The sequence below is a fragment of the Apteryx rowi genome, unplaced genomic scaffold, assembly GCF_003343035.1.
Source record: "Apteryx rowi isolate R43461 unplaced genomic scaffold, aptRow1 scaffold_216, whole genome shotgun sequence".
Taxonomy (NCBI): Eukaryota; Metazoa; Chordata; class Aves; order Apterygiformes; family Apterygidae; genus Apteryx; species Apteryx rowi.
In genome coordinates, this window is record NW_020448486.1 from 792,839 (window position 1) to 810,349 (window position 17,511).

Here is a 17,511-nt window from a genome sequence, read left to right on the forward strand (position 1 = left end):
AGCTGCCTTTCCCTGCTGCGAGAGCAAAAGGCGCGCAAATCCGGCGACTCCTGCGCGGCCTGTCTGAGCGGCCCCCGAGCGCCCTCCTCAGGGACGGTCCGCGCCGGGGCGGCGGGCGCGGCAAGCGCGGAGCTGCGCTGCGCCGCCCGCGAAGGGRGGGAGGCTGCCTGGGCTTCCCCTTGCACCGGGTAGGAAAAGGGGTTTGAGTAGAGCTTTAGCTGCACTTCCACGGTGTCTTTGTAAAGCTAAAAGTCTGTCTCCTTAAAAATATGTTGTTTTTTTTTTTTACATGCAGTAAACTACTACTATTAAATTGGCAAGTATCAGAGAAATTAAAATAATTTAACTTAAAATACATGAAATATTAAGTTCTCCAGTTACCCAAAACAATTTTAAAAGCCCGGGTTCATAACCAGATATTTCATTGACTGAATGGAAAGAAATGAAAACTTTCAAAAAGTCTACTTAAGTTTTTTTTMAGGTGGCATAGCTGAATTTATGATGATTCAATAGGATTGTCCTAGTTGCTGATTTTTCAGCTAAACATTCAAATGACATCATTACCAGCAGAGCTTTGGGCTGATCAGAGGTGGATTTCTGGAGATTATAGGTAGGCAACTTTATATGCTGCAGTTGTGTGGCAGTGCTTGCTGCCTTACTCAGGTTATTGCAGTAATGCAGCTATTTGTCAAAAAGGAGGGTGTATTTTAACTTTTAAATAGTTGGCACAGGCCTGCTATATACTCTTTCTTTTTGGCAGTAAACTCTTGGTGTGAATGCTTGTGACATCAAAATAACTGTACCTGCCTGGCAGGTAAGGTTTTGCATGTAGGGGGTTTGTTTTTCTTTTAACTGTAGTGCTGCGGTTAGATCTACAGAAACTTTGTGTTTAAATAAACCTGACCTGGTTTGCTCTGTAGGGACTTGATTTACATGAATGTTAAGATTTGAATTTGATGCGACACAGTAAGTTGCATTTTTTGGTGCAAACAATTTTTTTTTTCCTCTAGCTGTGAAAAATAGTATGTCTGTATGTTGTTATTTTCTGTCCTCCAGCATTATGGTATATTCATGTTGCATGACGCTCTACTACCCTGCTTTTGGCTTAGCTTTCTGGCAGGTAAGTGTGATGAGTGTCACTCAGTGCTCCTGGACTTTTTTTCTTTGCCAGTAGTGTACAGAGGTAGGTGCATGAAATGTAGGCCAGTACTTAGAAATGCAAGGCAGTCTCAGACCTGCTCTCCTCCTCTCTCTGTGACAGGGTCCATTGATTTGCTGGAAGGAAATACTTCTCAGCTGTCATAGCTATAAAATTATAGTTTATCTTGGAAAGTATCTATCATCTCAGTTAATTGTTTGTACTTAGAACTGTGTTACGTTCGCAGCTCACTGAAGGTCTTATCACCAGAGGAGAACTGGTCATAAGGTGATATTGGAGCAGAGCTCTGCCAGCCCAAACAATCTCCTTTGATATCAGTCACACATTAACACAAAAAAGACTCCAGAATCACAGCAAGGACTCTGCTTAGTCACCTAACTGCCACTTTGGGCACCACAGTACACCATTTCAATTCTCAAAAATCTCTCGCTGAATTGTGAACTGCTGGGCATGGAAAAAAAACCTGTAAGCCTCAATTTGCCACCTGTATCATATCAAAGCCCCCCAAATGGGCCAAAGATGGGGTGCTGAGTTGTTTACTTTGTCTTCAAGACCTAGGAGGCATGTTCAGAGATCGTTTGGCAAAATTGTAGTCACGTGCTGTTACCCAAAGCCAAATGGTGTGAGGTGGCACCTGGAAGTTGTTTGTTGCCTTTGTTGCTCAGCCTGGTTCAGCCCAGGGTGTCTTAGGAGAGTGTTTCTGTGTAGGGCCTCTGTGTGCCACGCGCTGCCTCAAGTAGTGGGGTTTTAGTGCCACTCCAGTGGCACAGCCAGGACCATGTAAAAGTGAGTGATAGTTGTTGCTTGTCAAAGTGCCTGACTAAAGGTAGAAATACATCCTGGCTCTACGGGACAGATTTGTCCAAAATCTTGGCAACTGAACCTGTTCCTGTTGCTGGAATAATGTCATAGAGGGTAAAGCAGAGACAAGAACTTAAAACTCCCTTACCCATCCTGTTGAGTATCTGAAACCACTGACTCAGTGCTCCTTTCAGTAAGTTTTAAGCAGCAGCAAGAAACATTTTGAACATATGAATTTCAGAATTTTTTCTATGAATGTTATTTTAGGTTCCTGCACTAAATCAAGCGAAGAGGAGAGTTTAAACTTGGATCTTGCATCTTCCAGGTGAGTGGCTAATCATTGGGCTGTAGAGGTGTTTATTATCATAAATTTTCTCGAGAGAAAGGACGGAGCTTTAAACTACTCTGGAGTTCCCAGCTCTGAACCCCTGGAATCACAGTAACAGAAAACAGATCCAGTGGAGGATCAGGAACTTGACCAAGGCTGAGCTTGTGCTGGAGAGTCCTCGGTGCCCTTATCTGGGCTTGCAGTGATGTGGCAATGAGGTCATGCAAGCAGGGCTCCCACTTTCCCTGGGGAATCCTGACCACATTGGTTGCGGAAGGGCAGCTGCAGAGCTGCATTGCAGGAGGGACGTGCTATCAAGGAGAAGCACCTCAAGACACCTGGTTTCATGGGGAAAGGCTGGCTAGGTGGTGACAGCATCCAGCTAAAAAGGGAGAAGATGTGGAGAATCCTGTTGTAAAATGATTTGCAGTAGTTTGGGACTGCCTTCAGACTGGGATATCTGGGTGAGGAGATGCAAATTGGGGGCGGGGGGGGGGGGGAAGAAAACCCCCACACTCCCCAGGATCAGCCAGCACCTCTTCTGATTTTGTAGGTGGCTCTCCTAAACCAGCACGGCAGCTGCTGAATGTGTCCTCTCTTCACCCTCTTCCCACCTCTTCCAGGGTTCGTGCCCCCTCCCTCACCTCGGAGCTCTCATAGTATTTTGCTTTTTATTTATACTCATACTTGGATCAGTCCATTGCACTGATTCAGCCTGTGGCTACACCGTTAGCAGCTGAAGAAACTGCCTGTAAATGAAGGGATTTTTCTTTTTAGCTCTTTTAAACTCTGTGCTGTGACTCACTGTGGTGCATTTGAACCATACTGATATCAGTTCATGGCAGATTCATTTAACTGCACCTGGAGCTGCTGAACTTGTGGATTAATTTTTCCATGTACCAACCTGAACAACTTACCATGAAAAACCTACTGATTCTGCTAATGGTTTATGTAGCTTTTTAGATGCGAGTAATGAATTTCCAGATAAAAGCTGCATCTGGTTATTTAATCTGAGAAATACTTTGCTGTACTTGTGGACAGTTGATGAGTTTTGTTTTGCATCATGAGACCTGAAACAATCTCCTCCTTTCTTTGAGCCACCCATCATCTTGCCCTTTTCTGGAAACAAAACAAAACCACCCCACAAAGCACAGAGCCCAGCAATGTAACTGAGATTTTATTATTATTATTATTATTATTGCATCAGTACTTTCCTTGCTGTTCCATGAGTTGGCTTTTGTCTTTCCATTTAACTTGTGTATTTTATTTAGAGCACTTTAAGTCAGGATAATGGATAGCAGCTGGGATTTACATATGTTGGGGATCATTTTCAGAATTAGCTACACAGAAACAGCCCGGTCTTTTACTTCTCGATTAGGGTAATACCACTTGTATAAGGAGTGTTTCCACTAATGTAATAGTTTTGTGGTGATTTGTGAGGTTGACAGATATATCACTAATATCACTGACATGGCTTCAAACATAGCACTTATTGTTAAAACTAAACTTTTTACCTATACAGCTCTCAACCTTGCACGGGATTTCCCAGAAGAGCATTTTAAGTGTTGCAGACGCGGTCTAAGCTTTTTGTCTAGTTACGGTTACTTTCACGTATCGCAAAGGCTTTCACGCCTGGCCTTGCGAGCCTTTCAGTATTGACTAAAGGGAAGGGAGAAAACAGGTCAGTGTTCATTACAGTCTGTCTCACCTGGAAGAGGTGGGCTGTGCCTGTGCTGAAGTCCCACTCCACATTCCTCATTCCAGCACTTTCTGAAGAGCTTACGAATCTTTGTTTTGTTTCGGAGCAAGGCCTGCTGAGCAGCCTTAGCTTGGGCAACAGAAAATTCTATTGTTGCTGAAAGTATCAAAAGTCCTACATGAAGAGCCTTGTTAAACTATAAACCTAAACTTTGTCCCCCATGGTATAGGTCAAAGTACTCTGTAAATATCTGAGGTATGTGCCAAAAGTGCAATTTAACACCTCATATGACCAGCCACTTGATTTCTAAATGCCACCTCCCTGCTTCATGTAGCTTTTTATTGTGCTTTAACTTTCTTGTATTTGTAGTGTGACAACTCATAACCTAGGGTGCCGCCACATACCCAATCTTTAGTCATAATGTCACCTTCTTTATTGGTATCAGAGATGAAAGGAACAAAATGCATTCAGGCATATTACACAGGCCTGCGTATATAAAAATACGTTTTGCACATTTTTATGAAAAAACCCTTTCCATTTATTATCATTGSCAAAGATAGGTAAATTTGGATTTTTCAGTGATTAAAGTGTTAATTGACTTTTGAAATGAGTTACACAGCTGAAGGATTTTTTATTTTTAAAAAGACAAGGTCTTATGTGGAATGGTAAGAGTTTTCTCTACAAAAATATAGCTGTACAATATTTTGAATTAATAAAATTTGATAAAAGAATCTGGATTGCTTGAGTCATAACATTAGATTGACATAAACAATGCAAATCCGACCACTATAAAGAGTGTCAATCGAACATACTTAGTAGGAGGGAAGATAACAAATAGTAACTGTTGCTGGAGAGTATTTGAAACAAAAACACACTACTGAACGGCTCCCTCCATGTTCATTGGGCTTCAGCTTGCAGTCTCCTCAATCTTAACTTTATCATAGACTTTCATCTGGGATACTGAGGTTCCTCTGCTCTCCTGCTGAAACATTCATTGGAAATTGAAGCCAGAGTAGCAGCAGTAAATGCAGCCGTAAACAAGATCAAAACTCCTCCATTATGACAGAGGCAGGAAAGAAAGCTTGTAGGCAGTGAAAGGGCAAAGACTCACTTTTATTATATCTTTTATAATAATTATTAAAAGCATCCATGGAAAATATGTTCTACAATGAATTCTGGATAACAAACAGCCGTAACATTTTAGAGGAATATTTTTCCACCTGGCTATTCCTGCTATGCTCTATTTGCCACAAGGGTTACTGGAAAACTGGCTGCCAGAGATTAAGATCCCAGTCTGGGACAGCTTCTAAACTTTGTCATAAGCAAATACCAAAGTGCAGCAGACAGTCTGCTCTGCTGCAGTTATGGCAGGAAGCTTACACCACACTGCTCTGTTGTCTATTGCAGTATGCCTGTTTTCATATATCTGTTGCAAATGCCTATTTTCATCTTTGGCCAAACAAGTAATTTTCAATTAATACAACATGATGAGTACAAACATCTAGAGTATAGAGATAACAGATTAAAACCTCTAATTGTTAAAAAAAAAAAAATCTGCTGCTTCTCAGCACTACTTTTTTCATTATCCAGTACTGAAATAACCATCCACAGATACCTTAGGTGTTATCTGGAGCCAAAAGCCATTTTCTGTTTAATTTCACCATGTGCTTTATTGTTTCTACTGATATGCAAATCTTTTAGTTTTAATTGCAAATAACATATGCCTGCAGAATGGTCCAAGCTGATTGCCAGCAACGTCTCTGCATATAAAAAAACCCAAAGCACAAACATTCACTACAAGCCTGCAGGTTTGGAGGGTATGAATTTATGCTTGCCTCAGAATGATTTCAGTGTCTTTCAGATTACCCTGAAAGCTCAAACCTCTCCAATTCTCTCTTTTGAGCAGAGCTAACATACTCCTCTCATGATAATACAAAGACATAACAGCTGTTTTGTTCCAGGGCCATATTAACAAATTGCTGTTTGAATACAGCTTTAATATAAAACACTTATTTCCGATACTAATTAAGTTAACCTATGTTGATAAAAGCATAAATTAAGTGTTTTTTCTCTTTCTGGTCCTAAAATTCTGATCTGGCCACAGCTGTATGTTAGAGTAGGCTCCACCTGACAGAATGGGCTCTAGAAAGTAATCCTTCACATCCAGGGTTCCCAGCCCTCCCAGACTCTGCCCAGAACGTTGGGGTCTGTGGCTTGATCAATGAGGCATTTCACTTGGGTCTCTTCTGAAAGTCCGTCCTCTGGTTCTTTGGCTCTGATATTATGAGCAGCATTACCACAAGCCACAGCTACAAAATCGTTGAAAGAAAGTGACTTCTCATGGCCCAGACGCAGTTCGTCACTAAAATGGAGAACATGAAAATAAGTTCTTATTCAATCAAATGAAAAAATCTGAGGTATGGATTCTTAGATGTGAAAGGGTACTTGAACATCATGCATACCGCTCTACTTTTCAAGGCATCTGGAAGCTGTTCAATAGTTTTAGAAGGCCTGGCCTTCCCTGGTGATTTCAGGGGTCTGTCACTAGCGAATATTTACCATGAATATTTCAGTCTTGACAAAAGTCTCTAACTGAAAAAAGGATGCAGCAGTTCACATCCGAGCTGTTTTATATCTGTACCTGCCTTGTACATTTGTATCTGCAAGCATTATGCTGCCTTTTCCATTTGGCTTGACAGCACAAAGGACTCCTCTTGAGTCCTGCACTTCTCAGTATTTGTATAGTTTTAAAACAGGCTTGTTTTCTTGCTTTCTTTCCTTTTTTGGGGGGATTAATCCAAAATGTCTTTTTAAGAGAGGATGGAAGAGATTAATTGTACTTTAACTGAACTTTAAAGACATTCTGGCTGGAGCCAGACTTGACTAGACTGACAGAAATAATCTGAGAAGGCCATCAGAATTGAATTTGATGTTTTTGGAAAGCAGCTTACTTCCATGTCTCCCATACAGCTGTTCCAGGTTCCATTTCAAGCAACTGTCCAGCAGAGACTTATCTTTTCAAATACTACCCTTAGCCTGAAAGCTGTATAGAAGAATATAAAGAACAGCAGTTTGAGCAGTGAGAAATTAAGCAGGCTTGCAGGGTGGGGATGGGTGGGTTGCCAGGAACAGTAAAAATGCTTAGGAGGCCTGAGCTGGAGCAGGAACACTCACAGGGAGATATTTGGTATTTTGGCTGGCAAGGTGATTCAGAGAGCTTGTATGTGCACCAAAATGATTCTCTGAGGAGGTTTGCTGAAATTCTGCCCTGCCTGCCTCTTCTCTTTCCTAGCTGTTAGTCTGTCTGAAGGGAGCAAAATCTGACACAGGAGACAGCAAAAGTTCTTAGTGGTGGAGTTTAAAGTAAAAGGAGAGTATCTTACCAAGTGATTCTTCCTGGATTGCAACCTGTAAGCTTTCTTTTGACATAGTTGACTTTTTGCAAAGGGTACCAGTTTACTTCAGATGTGTTTATTTCCTGAATCCATGTACCTCCTTTTTTCAGCTGCCTCTGTTCAAAGTTCTAAAGAGAAAACAATTTTGCCCTATTATTTATCATAAATCATACACTTAAAAAAGACCTTTAAGCCTCCACACAATCATAGCAAATCAAGCCAAGAACTCTTAACTGCAGAGGCAATGGAGGACAAACTAGTGAGATATCTATTTCTGCCTGTGATTTCAAATTTAATTTAGTTACTTAAGCACAACTAGTTTTAGATTTTTTTCTCTGTAATTACTAGTTTGAGGTGTACAGTGTTATTTAAATTTAAGAGGCTCAATGCAAAAAGCTGAAAATATTTATTCTGCTGTCATAAATGATATATTATGACCAAAATATATCCACATTTTTAGGATTATCATGGACATAAAGAACAGTACACTAATAACAGACATGCTACTTTTCTTCATCCCTTGTCATCATTATAGAATTCTGGCATTTTAAATGCTTTAAGCCCAGTTTCACTCAGAACTCAATAAAACAAGCAAAGATAAAAGTAGTACTGAGACTGAGCATCAGGAAATACTTCCTTTTTGATCAGTTTTATCCTTATTGCAGTTTAAGGATTTTTACATGAACAAAAAGGAAAGAGGAAAGAACCCACCTTCCAGTCTAAAGAAGGCTCTTTTACAAATACATCCATTGTGCTGATGAGGAGATCTGGATCTGCACGATAAGCTCTTAGGGCATGTACCATCACACTGTAAATGAGTCCCCACTCCTTCACTGGCATCATCAGATTAACAAACTGGCGAGTCAGACGAAAAGGCAYCAACTCTGGCACAGGCAAAAACTAAACAAGAGGAGAGTCAGTGAAAACAAACAAAAACCAAACAACAAAACCCCCCAAGAATTAAGAAACTGTGGAACAGAAAGATTAGAAAATATAATTCTTCTTTTTAAGTTTTGAAACCCTATTAGTTACTTAACTGAAAATAATGTGTAACTCAATGGAACAGGACCATTTTTATTCCCTGTCCCCTCAATATGAAATTCTGTAGTTCCCTGCTTGCCTGAGAGTATCTGGAAACAGAGATTCTATTCCATTAATTAGAAATAACTTGTACATATTATTTTGCATCAGAATGATGGCAAATGAGCACAGAATTCAGTACACAGAATATACTTCTAATTGCATACACTATATGCAAAAGCTGTAACAAATTAAACAGAGGACAAATACCTGCGTAGCGGAACCAAATGCATGTCCAAAATCTATTCCCACCATGCCACCTGTCTCTTTGTTAATCATGAAGTTGGACAGATGTCTGTCTCCAATACCAAGTATCCAGTGGCTGATGCACATCAATGCATGAGAGCTGGCAAAATGGGACCGCAGAGACAGGAAGGCTTCTGGAGCTGTACTCATTTTAATAAAGGCTCTCCTTAACAAAACAGAAGTTACTTGTTGCATACAAGTAAAACATCAACATTAACTTCACAATACACAGTCATTAACAGCGTATTTACCGGAGCAGGTCTTCTGGAACACTGCTTTCTCTGCTTTTGAAAGACATCACTGTTTCTGTACGGTTAGCATTTCTGTAAATTAATGAAAGAATAGTGTCAGCTACTGAAATTGCCCAAAGGATGTTAAAAGTTTAGATACGTACATGAATGCATTAGCATGTGCTGTTTACTTGTGACACTCCAGCAAGAAACACCGAGTTTGCCCAAAATGACTAAAAAAGGCAATAAAGTTTTATTTGATATTAAAAATAAATCCCCTTCTCTTTTTCCAAGCAGTTATTTCTAAGACTGAAATTTCTTAATACAACACATTATGCAGTTTTGTCTAGTTTCCTCCAAGTTAAACAGGTGGGATAAGTTTTAATACAGAGATACGATTTTGTTCTTTCAGACCGGATAGTCTCTTCCATGCGAAGAAACTAAGTGCAATGTTAAATCTCTCAGCAACGTGCAGAGGCTATATTTACACAAGAAAGTAGTGCAGCACAAGGAGAGGCAAAACAACTGAATAATTTGTGTTGAGGACATCCATGCCATACATATTTTGGAGGGGGTTACTTTGGACTAGCCCATGTCTGGTCCTGTGAATTGAATGGTCATGAGCAGCTGGCATGCACTGGGTGCGTTCTTCCAGTTTAGTTTCATCTCAAAGGAACCAAGTTGTGCACGCAAGGACAGCTCTGTGATGCAAACCAGCATGAGCTAAGTGGGGTGATTTACTTCTAAAGCACATTGCTGATCTGAATAAAAATATTAATGTAGACACACTCAGAAGAACAAGGCAAAATTATCCCTTAAAAAAAAAAAAACAAAAAAACAAGAAGCTGCTTTAAGGAGGTTATGAGCTCATCAAAAATGCTGAACTGGAAACTTCACTTCTACCACTGCAGTATTAGATCTAGGCAGCTATGGAAATTCCTTGGAGAGGATTCTGAAGTTGGGACCCAAACCATCAAATATTTTTAAGTTATCAGTGAATGACAATTACATTCTTTGTCCAACTTCAGTAGGTACTCTGGCTCTGGGGCAGCCTACCCAACTGCATAATCAGAAACAAGACACCTAGAAAATGAAGTTGAAGAAGAACATCTTCTAGACACTTTATTAAGAAGATAAGCAAGCTTGTGGATGCATTCCTGCGTTCTGGTGGGATTTCATCAATACTAAGCTACCCCTTCAGAGCATCCTGAGTAAGACAAAATGGCAAAATGGGCAAAAAACAAATCTAGCCAGGATATTATAATGCAGATATTCTTCCCTGGAACCTCTTTACGTCTGTGTCTAACTTCTGTACTTTATGTACAGTTCTATTTTAAAACCTACCTGTACATAACCTGGTATCGAAGGATGCCTTGTGTTTTCCCACCCATCTTGGACAGCCACTCATTATAGGTAGCACGAGGTCCTTTTTTGCTGTGGACAAAAAACAGGACTAATGATTTCTCTGTATTATCTTACCAGTCTGTCCTCAAAGATCTGCAGGTTGAGTGTGTGCTGTTGTGACCCATAAGAATTTTATACACAGAAGGTGTGAAGAATCTAGAGCCAATATTTTAGCCTAGCTTGCAATGGAAGTGGAATTTATGTGTCAATGCATGTGCTCATCTGCCCACACATCTCCTTCCCCCCAGTTCTTGAATGTATTTAAATCATATTGGACAGAGGATCAGATGTCTCAAAGATGTTAATTTCCAATAGGTACTGTGAGAATTAGAAGTTGCGTTGAGAAGAAAGACCCAAAATAATTTTTCCCGGGAGGGAAAGACATTTTTAACAGTCCCTTTTCCCATTGAGAGGCATTGTGTAGCCTGCTACAGTATGTACTGATACTCGTCCAGCCAAACAGGTAGGGAACATAGGAGGGCAGTCCAGAATCTCCTCAGTGTGTATAGGAGGGGAGAAATGGGGGCTTAGAGAACTTAAGGTATTAAACCATCAGAAACTAGTCTTCATTAGTTTTGCTGCTTACAGAATAATTTGATTTTTCTCCCATCTTAACTTACTACCACTGTGCCAGCCATTAAACTGCTATTCCAGCAAGGCAGCAACTCAGTAAAGCACCCTCCTTTTCTCCCCCTTTCAAAGCATGTACTGGACACACTCTTTCCATTTAAGAAGTATTATTCAGCATTTACAGACTGTGTAGTCTATCACTTTTGCAGAAAGCAAAGCATTCCAAAACTTCAAAAGATTATTCCCCCACCACCCCAACCAAAATATTGCCAGTAAGAATTTTATTAGAATTTTTCTTTGGGAGAGCTGTAATTCAGTCATAGCTCAGTGTAAAATGTCTAAACTGACTTAATTGAAGCAGATATGGGAAAATATTTGAAGTCTATATACAACAACAATACAACAACTATAAAATAGTATAAATTATTAACTGTTTTTAGAAAAACACTGATCTTCTAAATTGAGTATACTAGCTCCTCCTTGCCTTATGTGATGGTACCATGTAAGCACTCTCACACTTTTCCAGTAATTCAAATGGAATCAACATAATACCATTGTTGTCTAGTAAAATCACAAAAGCGAACTAGATATCAGTAATGAAGGAACTGTAGCAGGTCCTGCTCGGGCCAATAATCAAATAACTGTAGAAAAAAAGATTCTTTGGACATGGTTTAAAGGTTTTTGCACTCTCTTTTATATATGGTTCATGTCCCAGAAGACCCAAAGTCTGCAGTACAAGTCTGTCCTCACCAAATGCAAGTTTTAGTTTAGGACTTTTTCTTCCAGCCTGGCCCAGAAGCAAGAGAACTAGTAAAAATAAATTCTGTCAACAACACTTAGACAAGCCCAAACAGACTTACATACTAGGGACAAAGTTGGTAAATGAAACCACATTTCTAAATGGACTAGAATTAATCACTAGAATTAATTAAACACTAGAATTAATCAATTTTACAAATATTCATCCCTCAATTACAGATGATCAAGAGATAGAAAGTTAATTTATTCAAATCCAGCCTTTGCACAAAGCCAAAGACAGTGTTCTAGAGGTGTATTCTGTGCATTTGCTGCCAGTTTCCTCGGTCACCGACTCACTGCTCAGCACAGAGTATCTGAATAGCTCTGCCTCTGCTCCCCTCCCCTTCGCTCCCCCTCTCGCTGACCTACGTCCATTTCCTGCCTGATCAAATCAAGAGATCAAAATCCTTTGCTTGTAAAATCAATCTGCTGATAAGGAAATGGTGATGATAATGACATCACACATGATTATAAGCCTCTTGTTCAAACAAGTTGGGTGGAGGATATTACAGGTACAATGGTACTCATTGAACAAACAGTTGCCAATTACTAATTTGGGTCAGGAAGTACAAAGTGCCTCCCTGCTTATAGGCACTTTTCTTTCTTTAAAAAAAAAATAAAAATGCTGCCACAAGATCATCAGTACCATGAGAAACTCAATGGTTGTGGTCTGTATTACAGCAGGCAGGTAAACCAAGTATCACCTGTTATAGTTAAAGTCTTCCTCTTCAGACATGCTATTTTTAAGGAATTCTTTTAAAGTACAGGTATTTTCCAGCCACTTGATGAGTCCCAGCCTGGAACAAAAGAAATCAGAGAAGTGAACAAGGAGCTCAGAGTTGAACTGCAGAAGAGCAGTGCAAACAGGAAGCAACATGTTCTACTGCCTGCTGCAAGAAGGTCTAAAACTACCAATTTAGATATACTCAGAAAACAGTTTCCAGACAAAGCAACTTCAATGTTTTTATATAAATGTATAAATTAAGCCAAAGAGCTAGAACACTCTGAAACCAGATTTTGGCCCACAGAAAACTCACTTTCCAACAATAATAGATATTGAAATAAAAATTTCTGTCCCTCAAGATAAATTCCTACCTTGTTGTCATGGGTATGACCTGGTAAGTTTTTAACTGCATATTCCTTTGGCTACAGGCAGCATCTTGGGAAAGAATAATGTTCATTACATCAAAAAGCTGTTCAATGCGTTGGTCTTGCCTCAGGTCTTCACCACCTTTGACGAGAAAAGGGTACTCCTGCTCATCACTGCCTCGGATTGTTATACGTTTTGGTTTCCTCATGGATTCCATTACTTTTATCTTGGAAGACAAAAGAAAGCAAAATATTTTGTCAAAAAAGGCTTGGTGTTACAGAATCCTCATTGAAACTAAACATGTCTGGTATTCCTACATGGCATAATCATGTTATTCAGTTACCACTAGAAAAAAATGCCGTTTCACAGAAATTTATTTATGTGCTCCAGGATGCATGCATGGCAATGACTTTTCTACTGTCAAATTCTCCGAACAGTATATAAACACAAATTTATACCAAACAGGATTTTGACACAAACTTATAAGCATACCCGTTCATCAAATCCAGATATTCTCACRTGGTATTCTGGCAGTGGTTTTCCTTTCCCATCATATTGACCTGGAGTGGCAGAGAAAAAAACCCAAACTGATAGAGTCTGATTTTAAATATGTCTTTTTAAAGCAAGAACAGAACATTCTTCCAAATATTTTGTCAAACTGGTAGAACAGTAACTCTGAAGAAAATATTTAAAAATACACAAAAACACATCATACACATCATATGATTTTATCTTTGAATTACTAATATTCTTTCTTTCTCAAGCTGTTAAATTTGAAGCTTTTCATGGTATCAGAGGATACACCCTTGTTGATCAGATTTCCTGGAATGAGACATTTACCTAAAAACTTAATATTTTTTTTAAGAGATGCAATTTTAAAAATCACATCAGGAATACAGCTTAAGAATAGATTTAAGAGATGATGAATGAATAGAAGTATTTCAGATGAAATCTACTTCTGCATAAAGTCAAAATGAAGGGCTGTAAAGCCAACATGAGAAGAGTAGCAACTTTCTTGTAAAGGACAGATGACTCTCAACACTGAAAGGGAACGTACCAGGAACCTCTATGTCATTCCTCAAGAATTCAGCTCTGAATTCACTCATCCACGGTGAACATTCTTTCAGGTTTCCAGGTTCTTTATGGCTTTTGGTCATTTTTGAGAGGAGAGAACTTGTAATTGCATCAAAATCACTAGCCTTCATATCCAGCAGTTTTGAACCATGTTTTCCAAATTGATGGTCAAAGTCTTTCCCAAAAGCCTAAAGTTCATTTACAGAAAGGAATCTTGTTAACACAGTATTCTCCCCAAGAACATTAAAATATTACTTGCTCCAGAGAGTTTTCAGTCAAAATAAGTATTAATGTGCTTAAAACATTATCTAAGAGTACTATGTAGAAACACGGAATTAAAAACGTCTATAGAAGGCAAACTGATGCATTTATGCACTAGCGTGATGTAGGATAAACCTGCTACTGGTCTGGCTTCCAGCTTCCTATGTATATACAGTTTCAACTGTCCTCCTAAAATATCTGTCTTCCTTCTACTCCAGTTCTTTTTTTCTCCATTATTTCTAGCCTGTCAGAACCTTTTCATTACCTGTTTGGTTGAACCACCAGCTAATATCAATAGAAATATCTACATTTTACCAATCCAGCAATATCAAAGATTTGCTTATACTATAGACTTAGATCAGAAAGCTTTTTTGTCATATTAAAAGCAGAAGCTTATCCTTTTTTACCTCCTCTAGCTGCAGTTGGACTCTGAGCGAGAATATCAGTAATGCTGCTTATTAAATGTAAAGAATGTACCTCATCCTCTTACAAAAATATAAAGACAGCTAGTGAAATATTCACATTTGTACCTATTAAATAAATACAAGTTATACAAGTTCCATCATGAAGCTAAATGTAGGATTATTACCAGAACCTGTAATTGATGTCCCAATCTTTACATGTTATCACATTTTCAAATTGCTGCAACTGTTTCAGTGGCTCTTCTGACTCTTGGTGTGTATATGATACATCATGTATAGCACAATAAGACAAAAGAAAAACCCTTAACTATTTAATTTACCAATGGTTAAAAAAAATACAGCAGGTTCACTTAATTAACCTTTCTCTCCCCCTAAAATTTTGCATACTCTGCTTTACAGGTGTGTTTTTTGGTGTTGGTTTTTTTAAATAGCAATAACCATGCTATGTAGTAAGCAACTACAGCCTAACTAATTTTAGTTCTTTTTGGTAACAAAAAGGTCTATTACATGTATATTTAATGCATGTCATATAGCTTATTATATTAAACTTAATTTTTGCATCAATGTTAAAAAATGGTAACTTCAATTTTTTTTTGCTATCAGTTTTATTATTCATGATTTGCATTGAGATAATTTTGGTTGCAAAATGTATAAAACCATATTTTACAAGCATTTTTAATATGCTGACAAAGGAAAACTACAAATACATTCTGATATTGCCCTTAATAAACAAAGGAAGTCTTATCTATTATTAGTTAACTGAATTGATTTTTCTGGTTCACATTCAAGGTTCTGGAAAAAGCAGATCTCTTGGTCCCTCTTGGACCTGACTGTATTAACAGCTTGGAAAAGATAGGTAAGCTCTCTTGCTTTTTCAATGCCTGATCATTTTTTTCCCCCAAGCTATGAAGGACACAGGCATTTAACTGAAGTAAATAAAGATACAGAAAATATTATCTTTCTGAAGAAGAGACTGCTACAGTCAACATCTTTTATCACTTTAAATTTGACTCCAGGTGATCATCCAATTGCTTTCTCTGTTCAGTTCTTTGGCTTCCTTTAAAATTCAAAGCAGCAAATATATAATAGCCTGAATACTGTATTTTAATTAATATAACCCATCAACAGTGTTTAAGTCATGCATTACTAGAATTTCATGTTAAGAATAAATGTAAGATGTTTATAGTTTAAAATACATGCAACTGTATGTAAATAAAAGACATAAAGATTATATATCTGAATTACTCTACATATTACAGCAATTTTGTGAATCAGTCAAAAAAACCAACTTTTTTCCAGTAAGGAAATCATGCAGTCAACCTTACAACACTTTATTTCTCCATTACTATTACCTCATGAAGGCAAAGAATTCAGAGTCTGTGCACCATAATCCTGACCATCTTCTCCTGCAGCGGTTAGCATGTAAAAGGAATACTCATCTCCCTCTTCCCTCCCATAGAGGGGAAACAACCCTGCTTCCCTTCTTCCACCCTCTCCCTYACCCTTCTTTCCCCTTTCTGTTGATAACAAGTATCCTCTGCTGCTGCACACATTTCAGTTTACTGGAGACCTACGGATTTTTTTTTGTTTAAGCGGGTCCAGGTTTGCACACAAACAGTCCCAGTACCCCAAAACAGCCTGCCTTTGTCACCACGCCAGCTTAGTCTCTTGCTGTGGCTGTAACCGTACAGCTCACCCTACAGCTCGCACCCTTCTTCCACCCCTCACCCGACTGTGGCACGTTCTGCAAACACTTATTCTCAGCTTTCTTAAGTTTATCCTCAGAGCCCCAGCTTATCTTGCAGCAACACATTTGAAGGGCTAATATGCCAATAAACTAACTGCCCTTTCTGCTGCCGTACTACCTTTCCCCTCCCTCCAGCCCTGGTTCCTCATATTCTCTGCTGCTCTGTCCCCCCAGACCTGAAAGCACAGGGCAGGAATTCTTGAGATACTTGGACAAGTTCATCTAATGCTAATGCAACACAAGAATGGCCACATGGGAGAGACTTGGGTCCACCTAGCCCAGACCACAGGGCTATGAACACATGGGACAAGTGTACAGCCACACTTCTATAGAAGTACTGCTCTTCTGGCTTGCAGCAATTTGCAACTCAGGGGTTTCTGGACCCAGAAGCAGTATTTAGAGGTCTCAAAGCACCTTCCCCCTCCCCATGATATTGTCTAGTTGCTATTCGAATCTATGAGAGGTTCTAGCATCCACAGCACCTTGGAGAAGGAATTCAAAGCTCAACTGTGTAGCGTATGAAGAACCACGTCCTCCTTGTTTGTTTTAAACTTGCCATTTGTCATTGTCCTTTGCTACTCCATGCTTCATGTAGTGGAAAAGATAAACTTCCACAGGGTATTTGCTCCCTGCTTCATACTCCTGATGTTAAGAGCTTTATTATATCTGCCATCATGATGTCTTTTCTAACTAGAGGAATCCTGATGTTGTTCCTTGTACAGAGGAATTATTCTTGCCACTGTGAACCTTTTCCAGTTCCATTATATTCTTGTTGAGAAGTGAAGACTAGGACTACACAGTGTTCAAGAGGCAATAATCAGAGAAGGTTGTTATGTCAATGTATAAATCCATGTTTTATTCTCTCCTCTTAATAATAATAGTTGTTTTGCTTTCTTGACTGCTATTGAGCATTCACAGCTGATTTTTTCACAGAGCTATCAGAAACCAAGATCTTGTTCTTGAATTGTAACAGCCAGCTCAGACCCAAACAATTTTATGTGAAATTAGGATTTTTTTGGCCATATGCACCACTTCATTTTCCTATACTTACTTTCACTATTTTAGAAATCAGTCAGTTTTGTAAAGTCCTTTTTGTAATTCTTCATAGTTGCCACTTTTATGAATAACTTATCCTAAATAGCTTAGTATCAGCAGCAAGTTTGCTATCACAATACAGCACAACACCCTGAAGTGCTGATACACTGTA

General features: G+C 38.9%; 1 protein-coding gene across 4 annotated transcripts in view; it reads right to left on the minus strand.

Annotated features, from left to right (window-relative positions):
• Nucleotides 1-5,079: 5,079 nt before the first annotated feature.
• PRKDC (protein kinase, DNA-activated, catalytic subunit) overlaps nt 5,080-17,511 on the minus strand; it is an 88,313-nt gene continuing 75,881 nt past the window's right edge. For all 4 annotated transcript variants that reach the window (XM_026064400.1, XM_026064401.1, XM_026064399.1 and 1 more), the window contains 10 exons: nt 13,858-14,062; nt 13,293-13,360; nt 12,806-13,026; nt 12,415-12,507; nt 10,283-10,372; nt 8,960-9,031; nt 8,673-8,874; nt 8,094-8,282; nt 7,371-7,510; nt 5,080-6,349 (listed from right to left, as the gene is read on the minus strand). In XM_026064400.1, the coding sequence (XP_025920185.1) occupies nt 6,145-6,349; nt 7,371-7,510; nt 8,094-8,282; nt 8,673-8,874; nt 8,960-9,031; nt 10,283-10,372; nt 12,415-12,507; nt 12,806-13,026; nt 13,293-13,360; nt 13,858-14,062 (1,485 nt within the window). In that variant the 3' untranslated portion in view covers nt 5,080-6,144. The remainder of the gene's footprint in view (nt 6,350-7,370; nt 7,511-8,093; nt 8,283-8,672; nt 8,875-8,959; nt 9,032-10,282; nt 10,373-12,414; nt 12,508-12,805; nt 13,027-13,292; nt 13,361-13,857; nt 14,063-17,511) is intronic.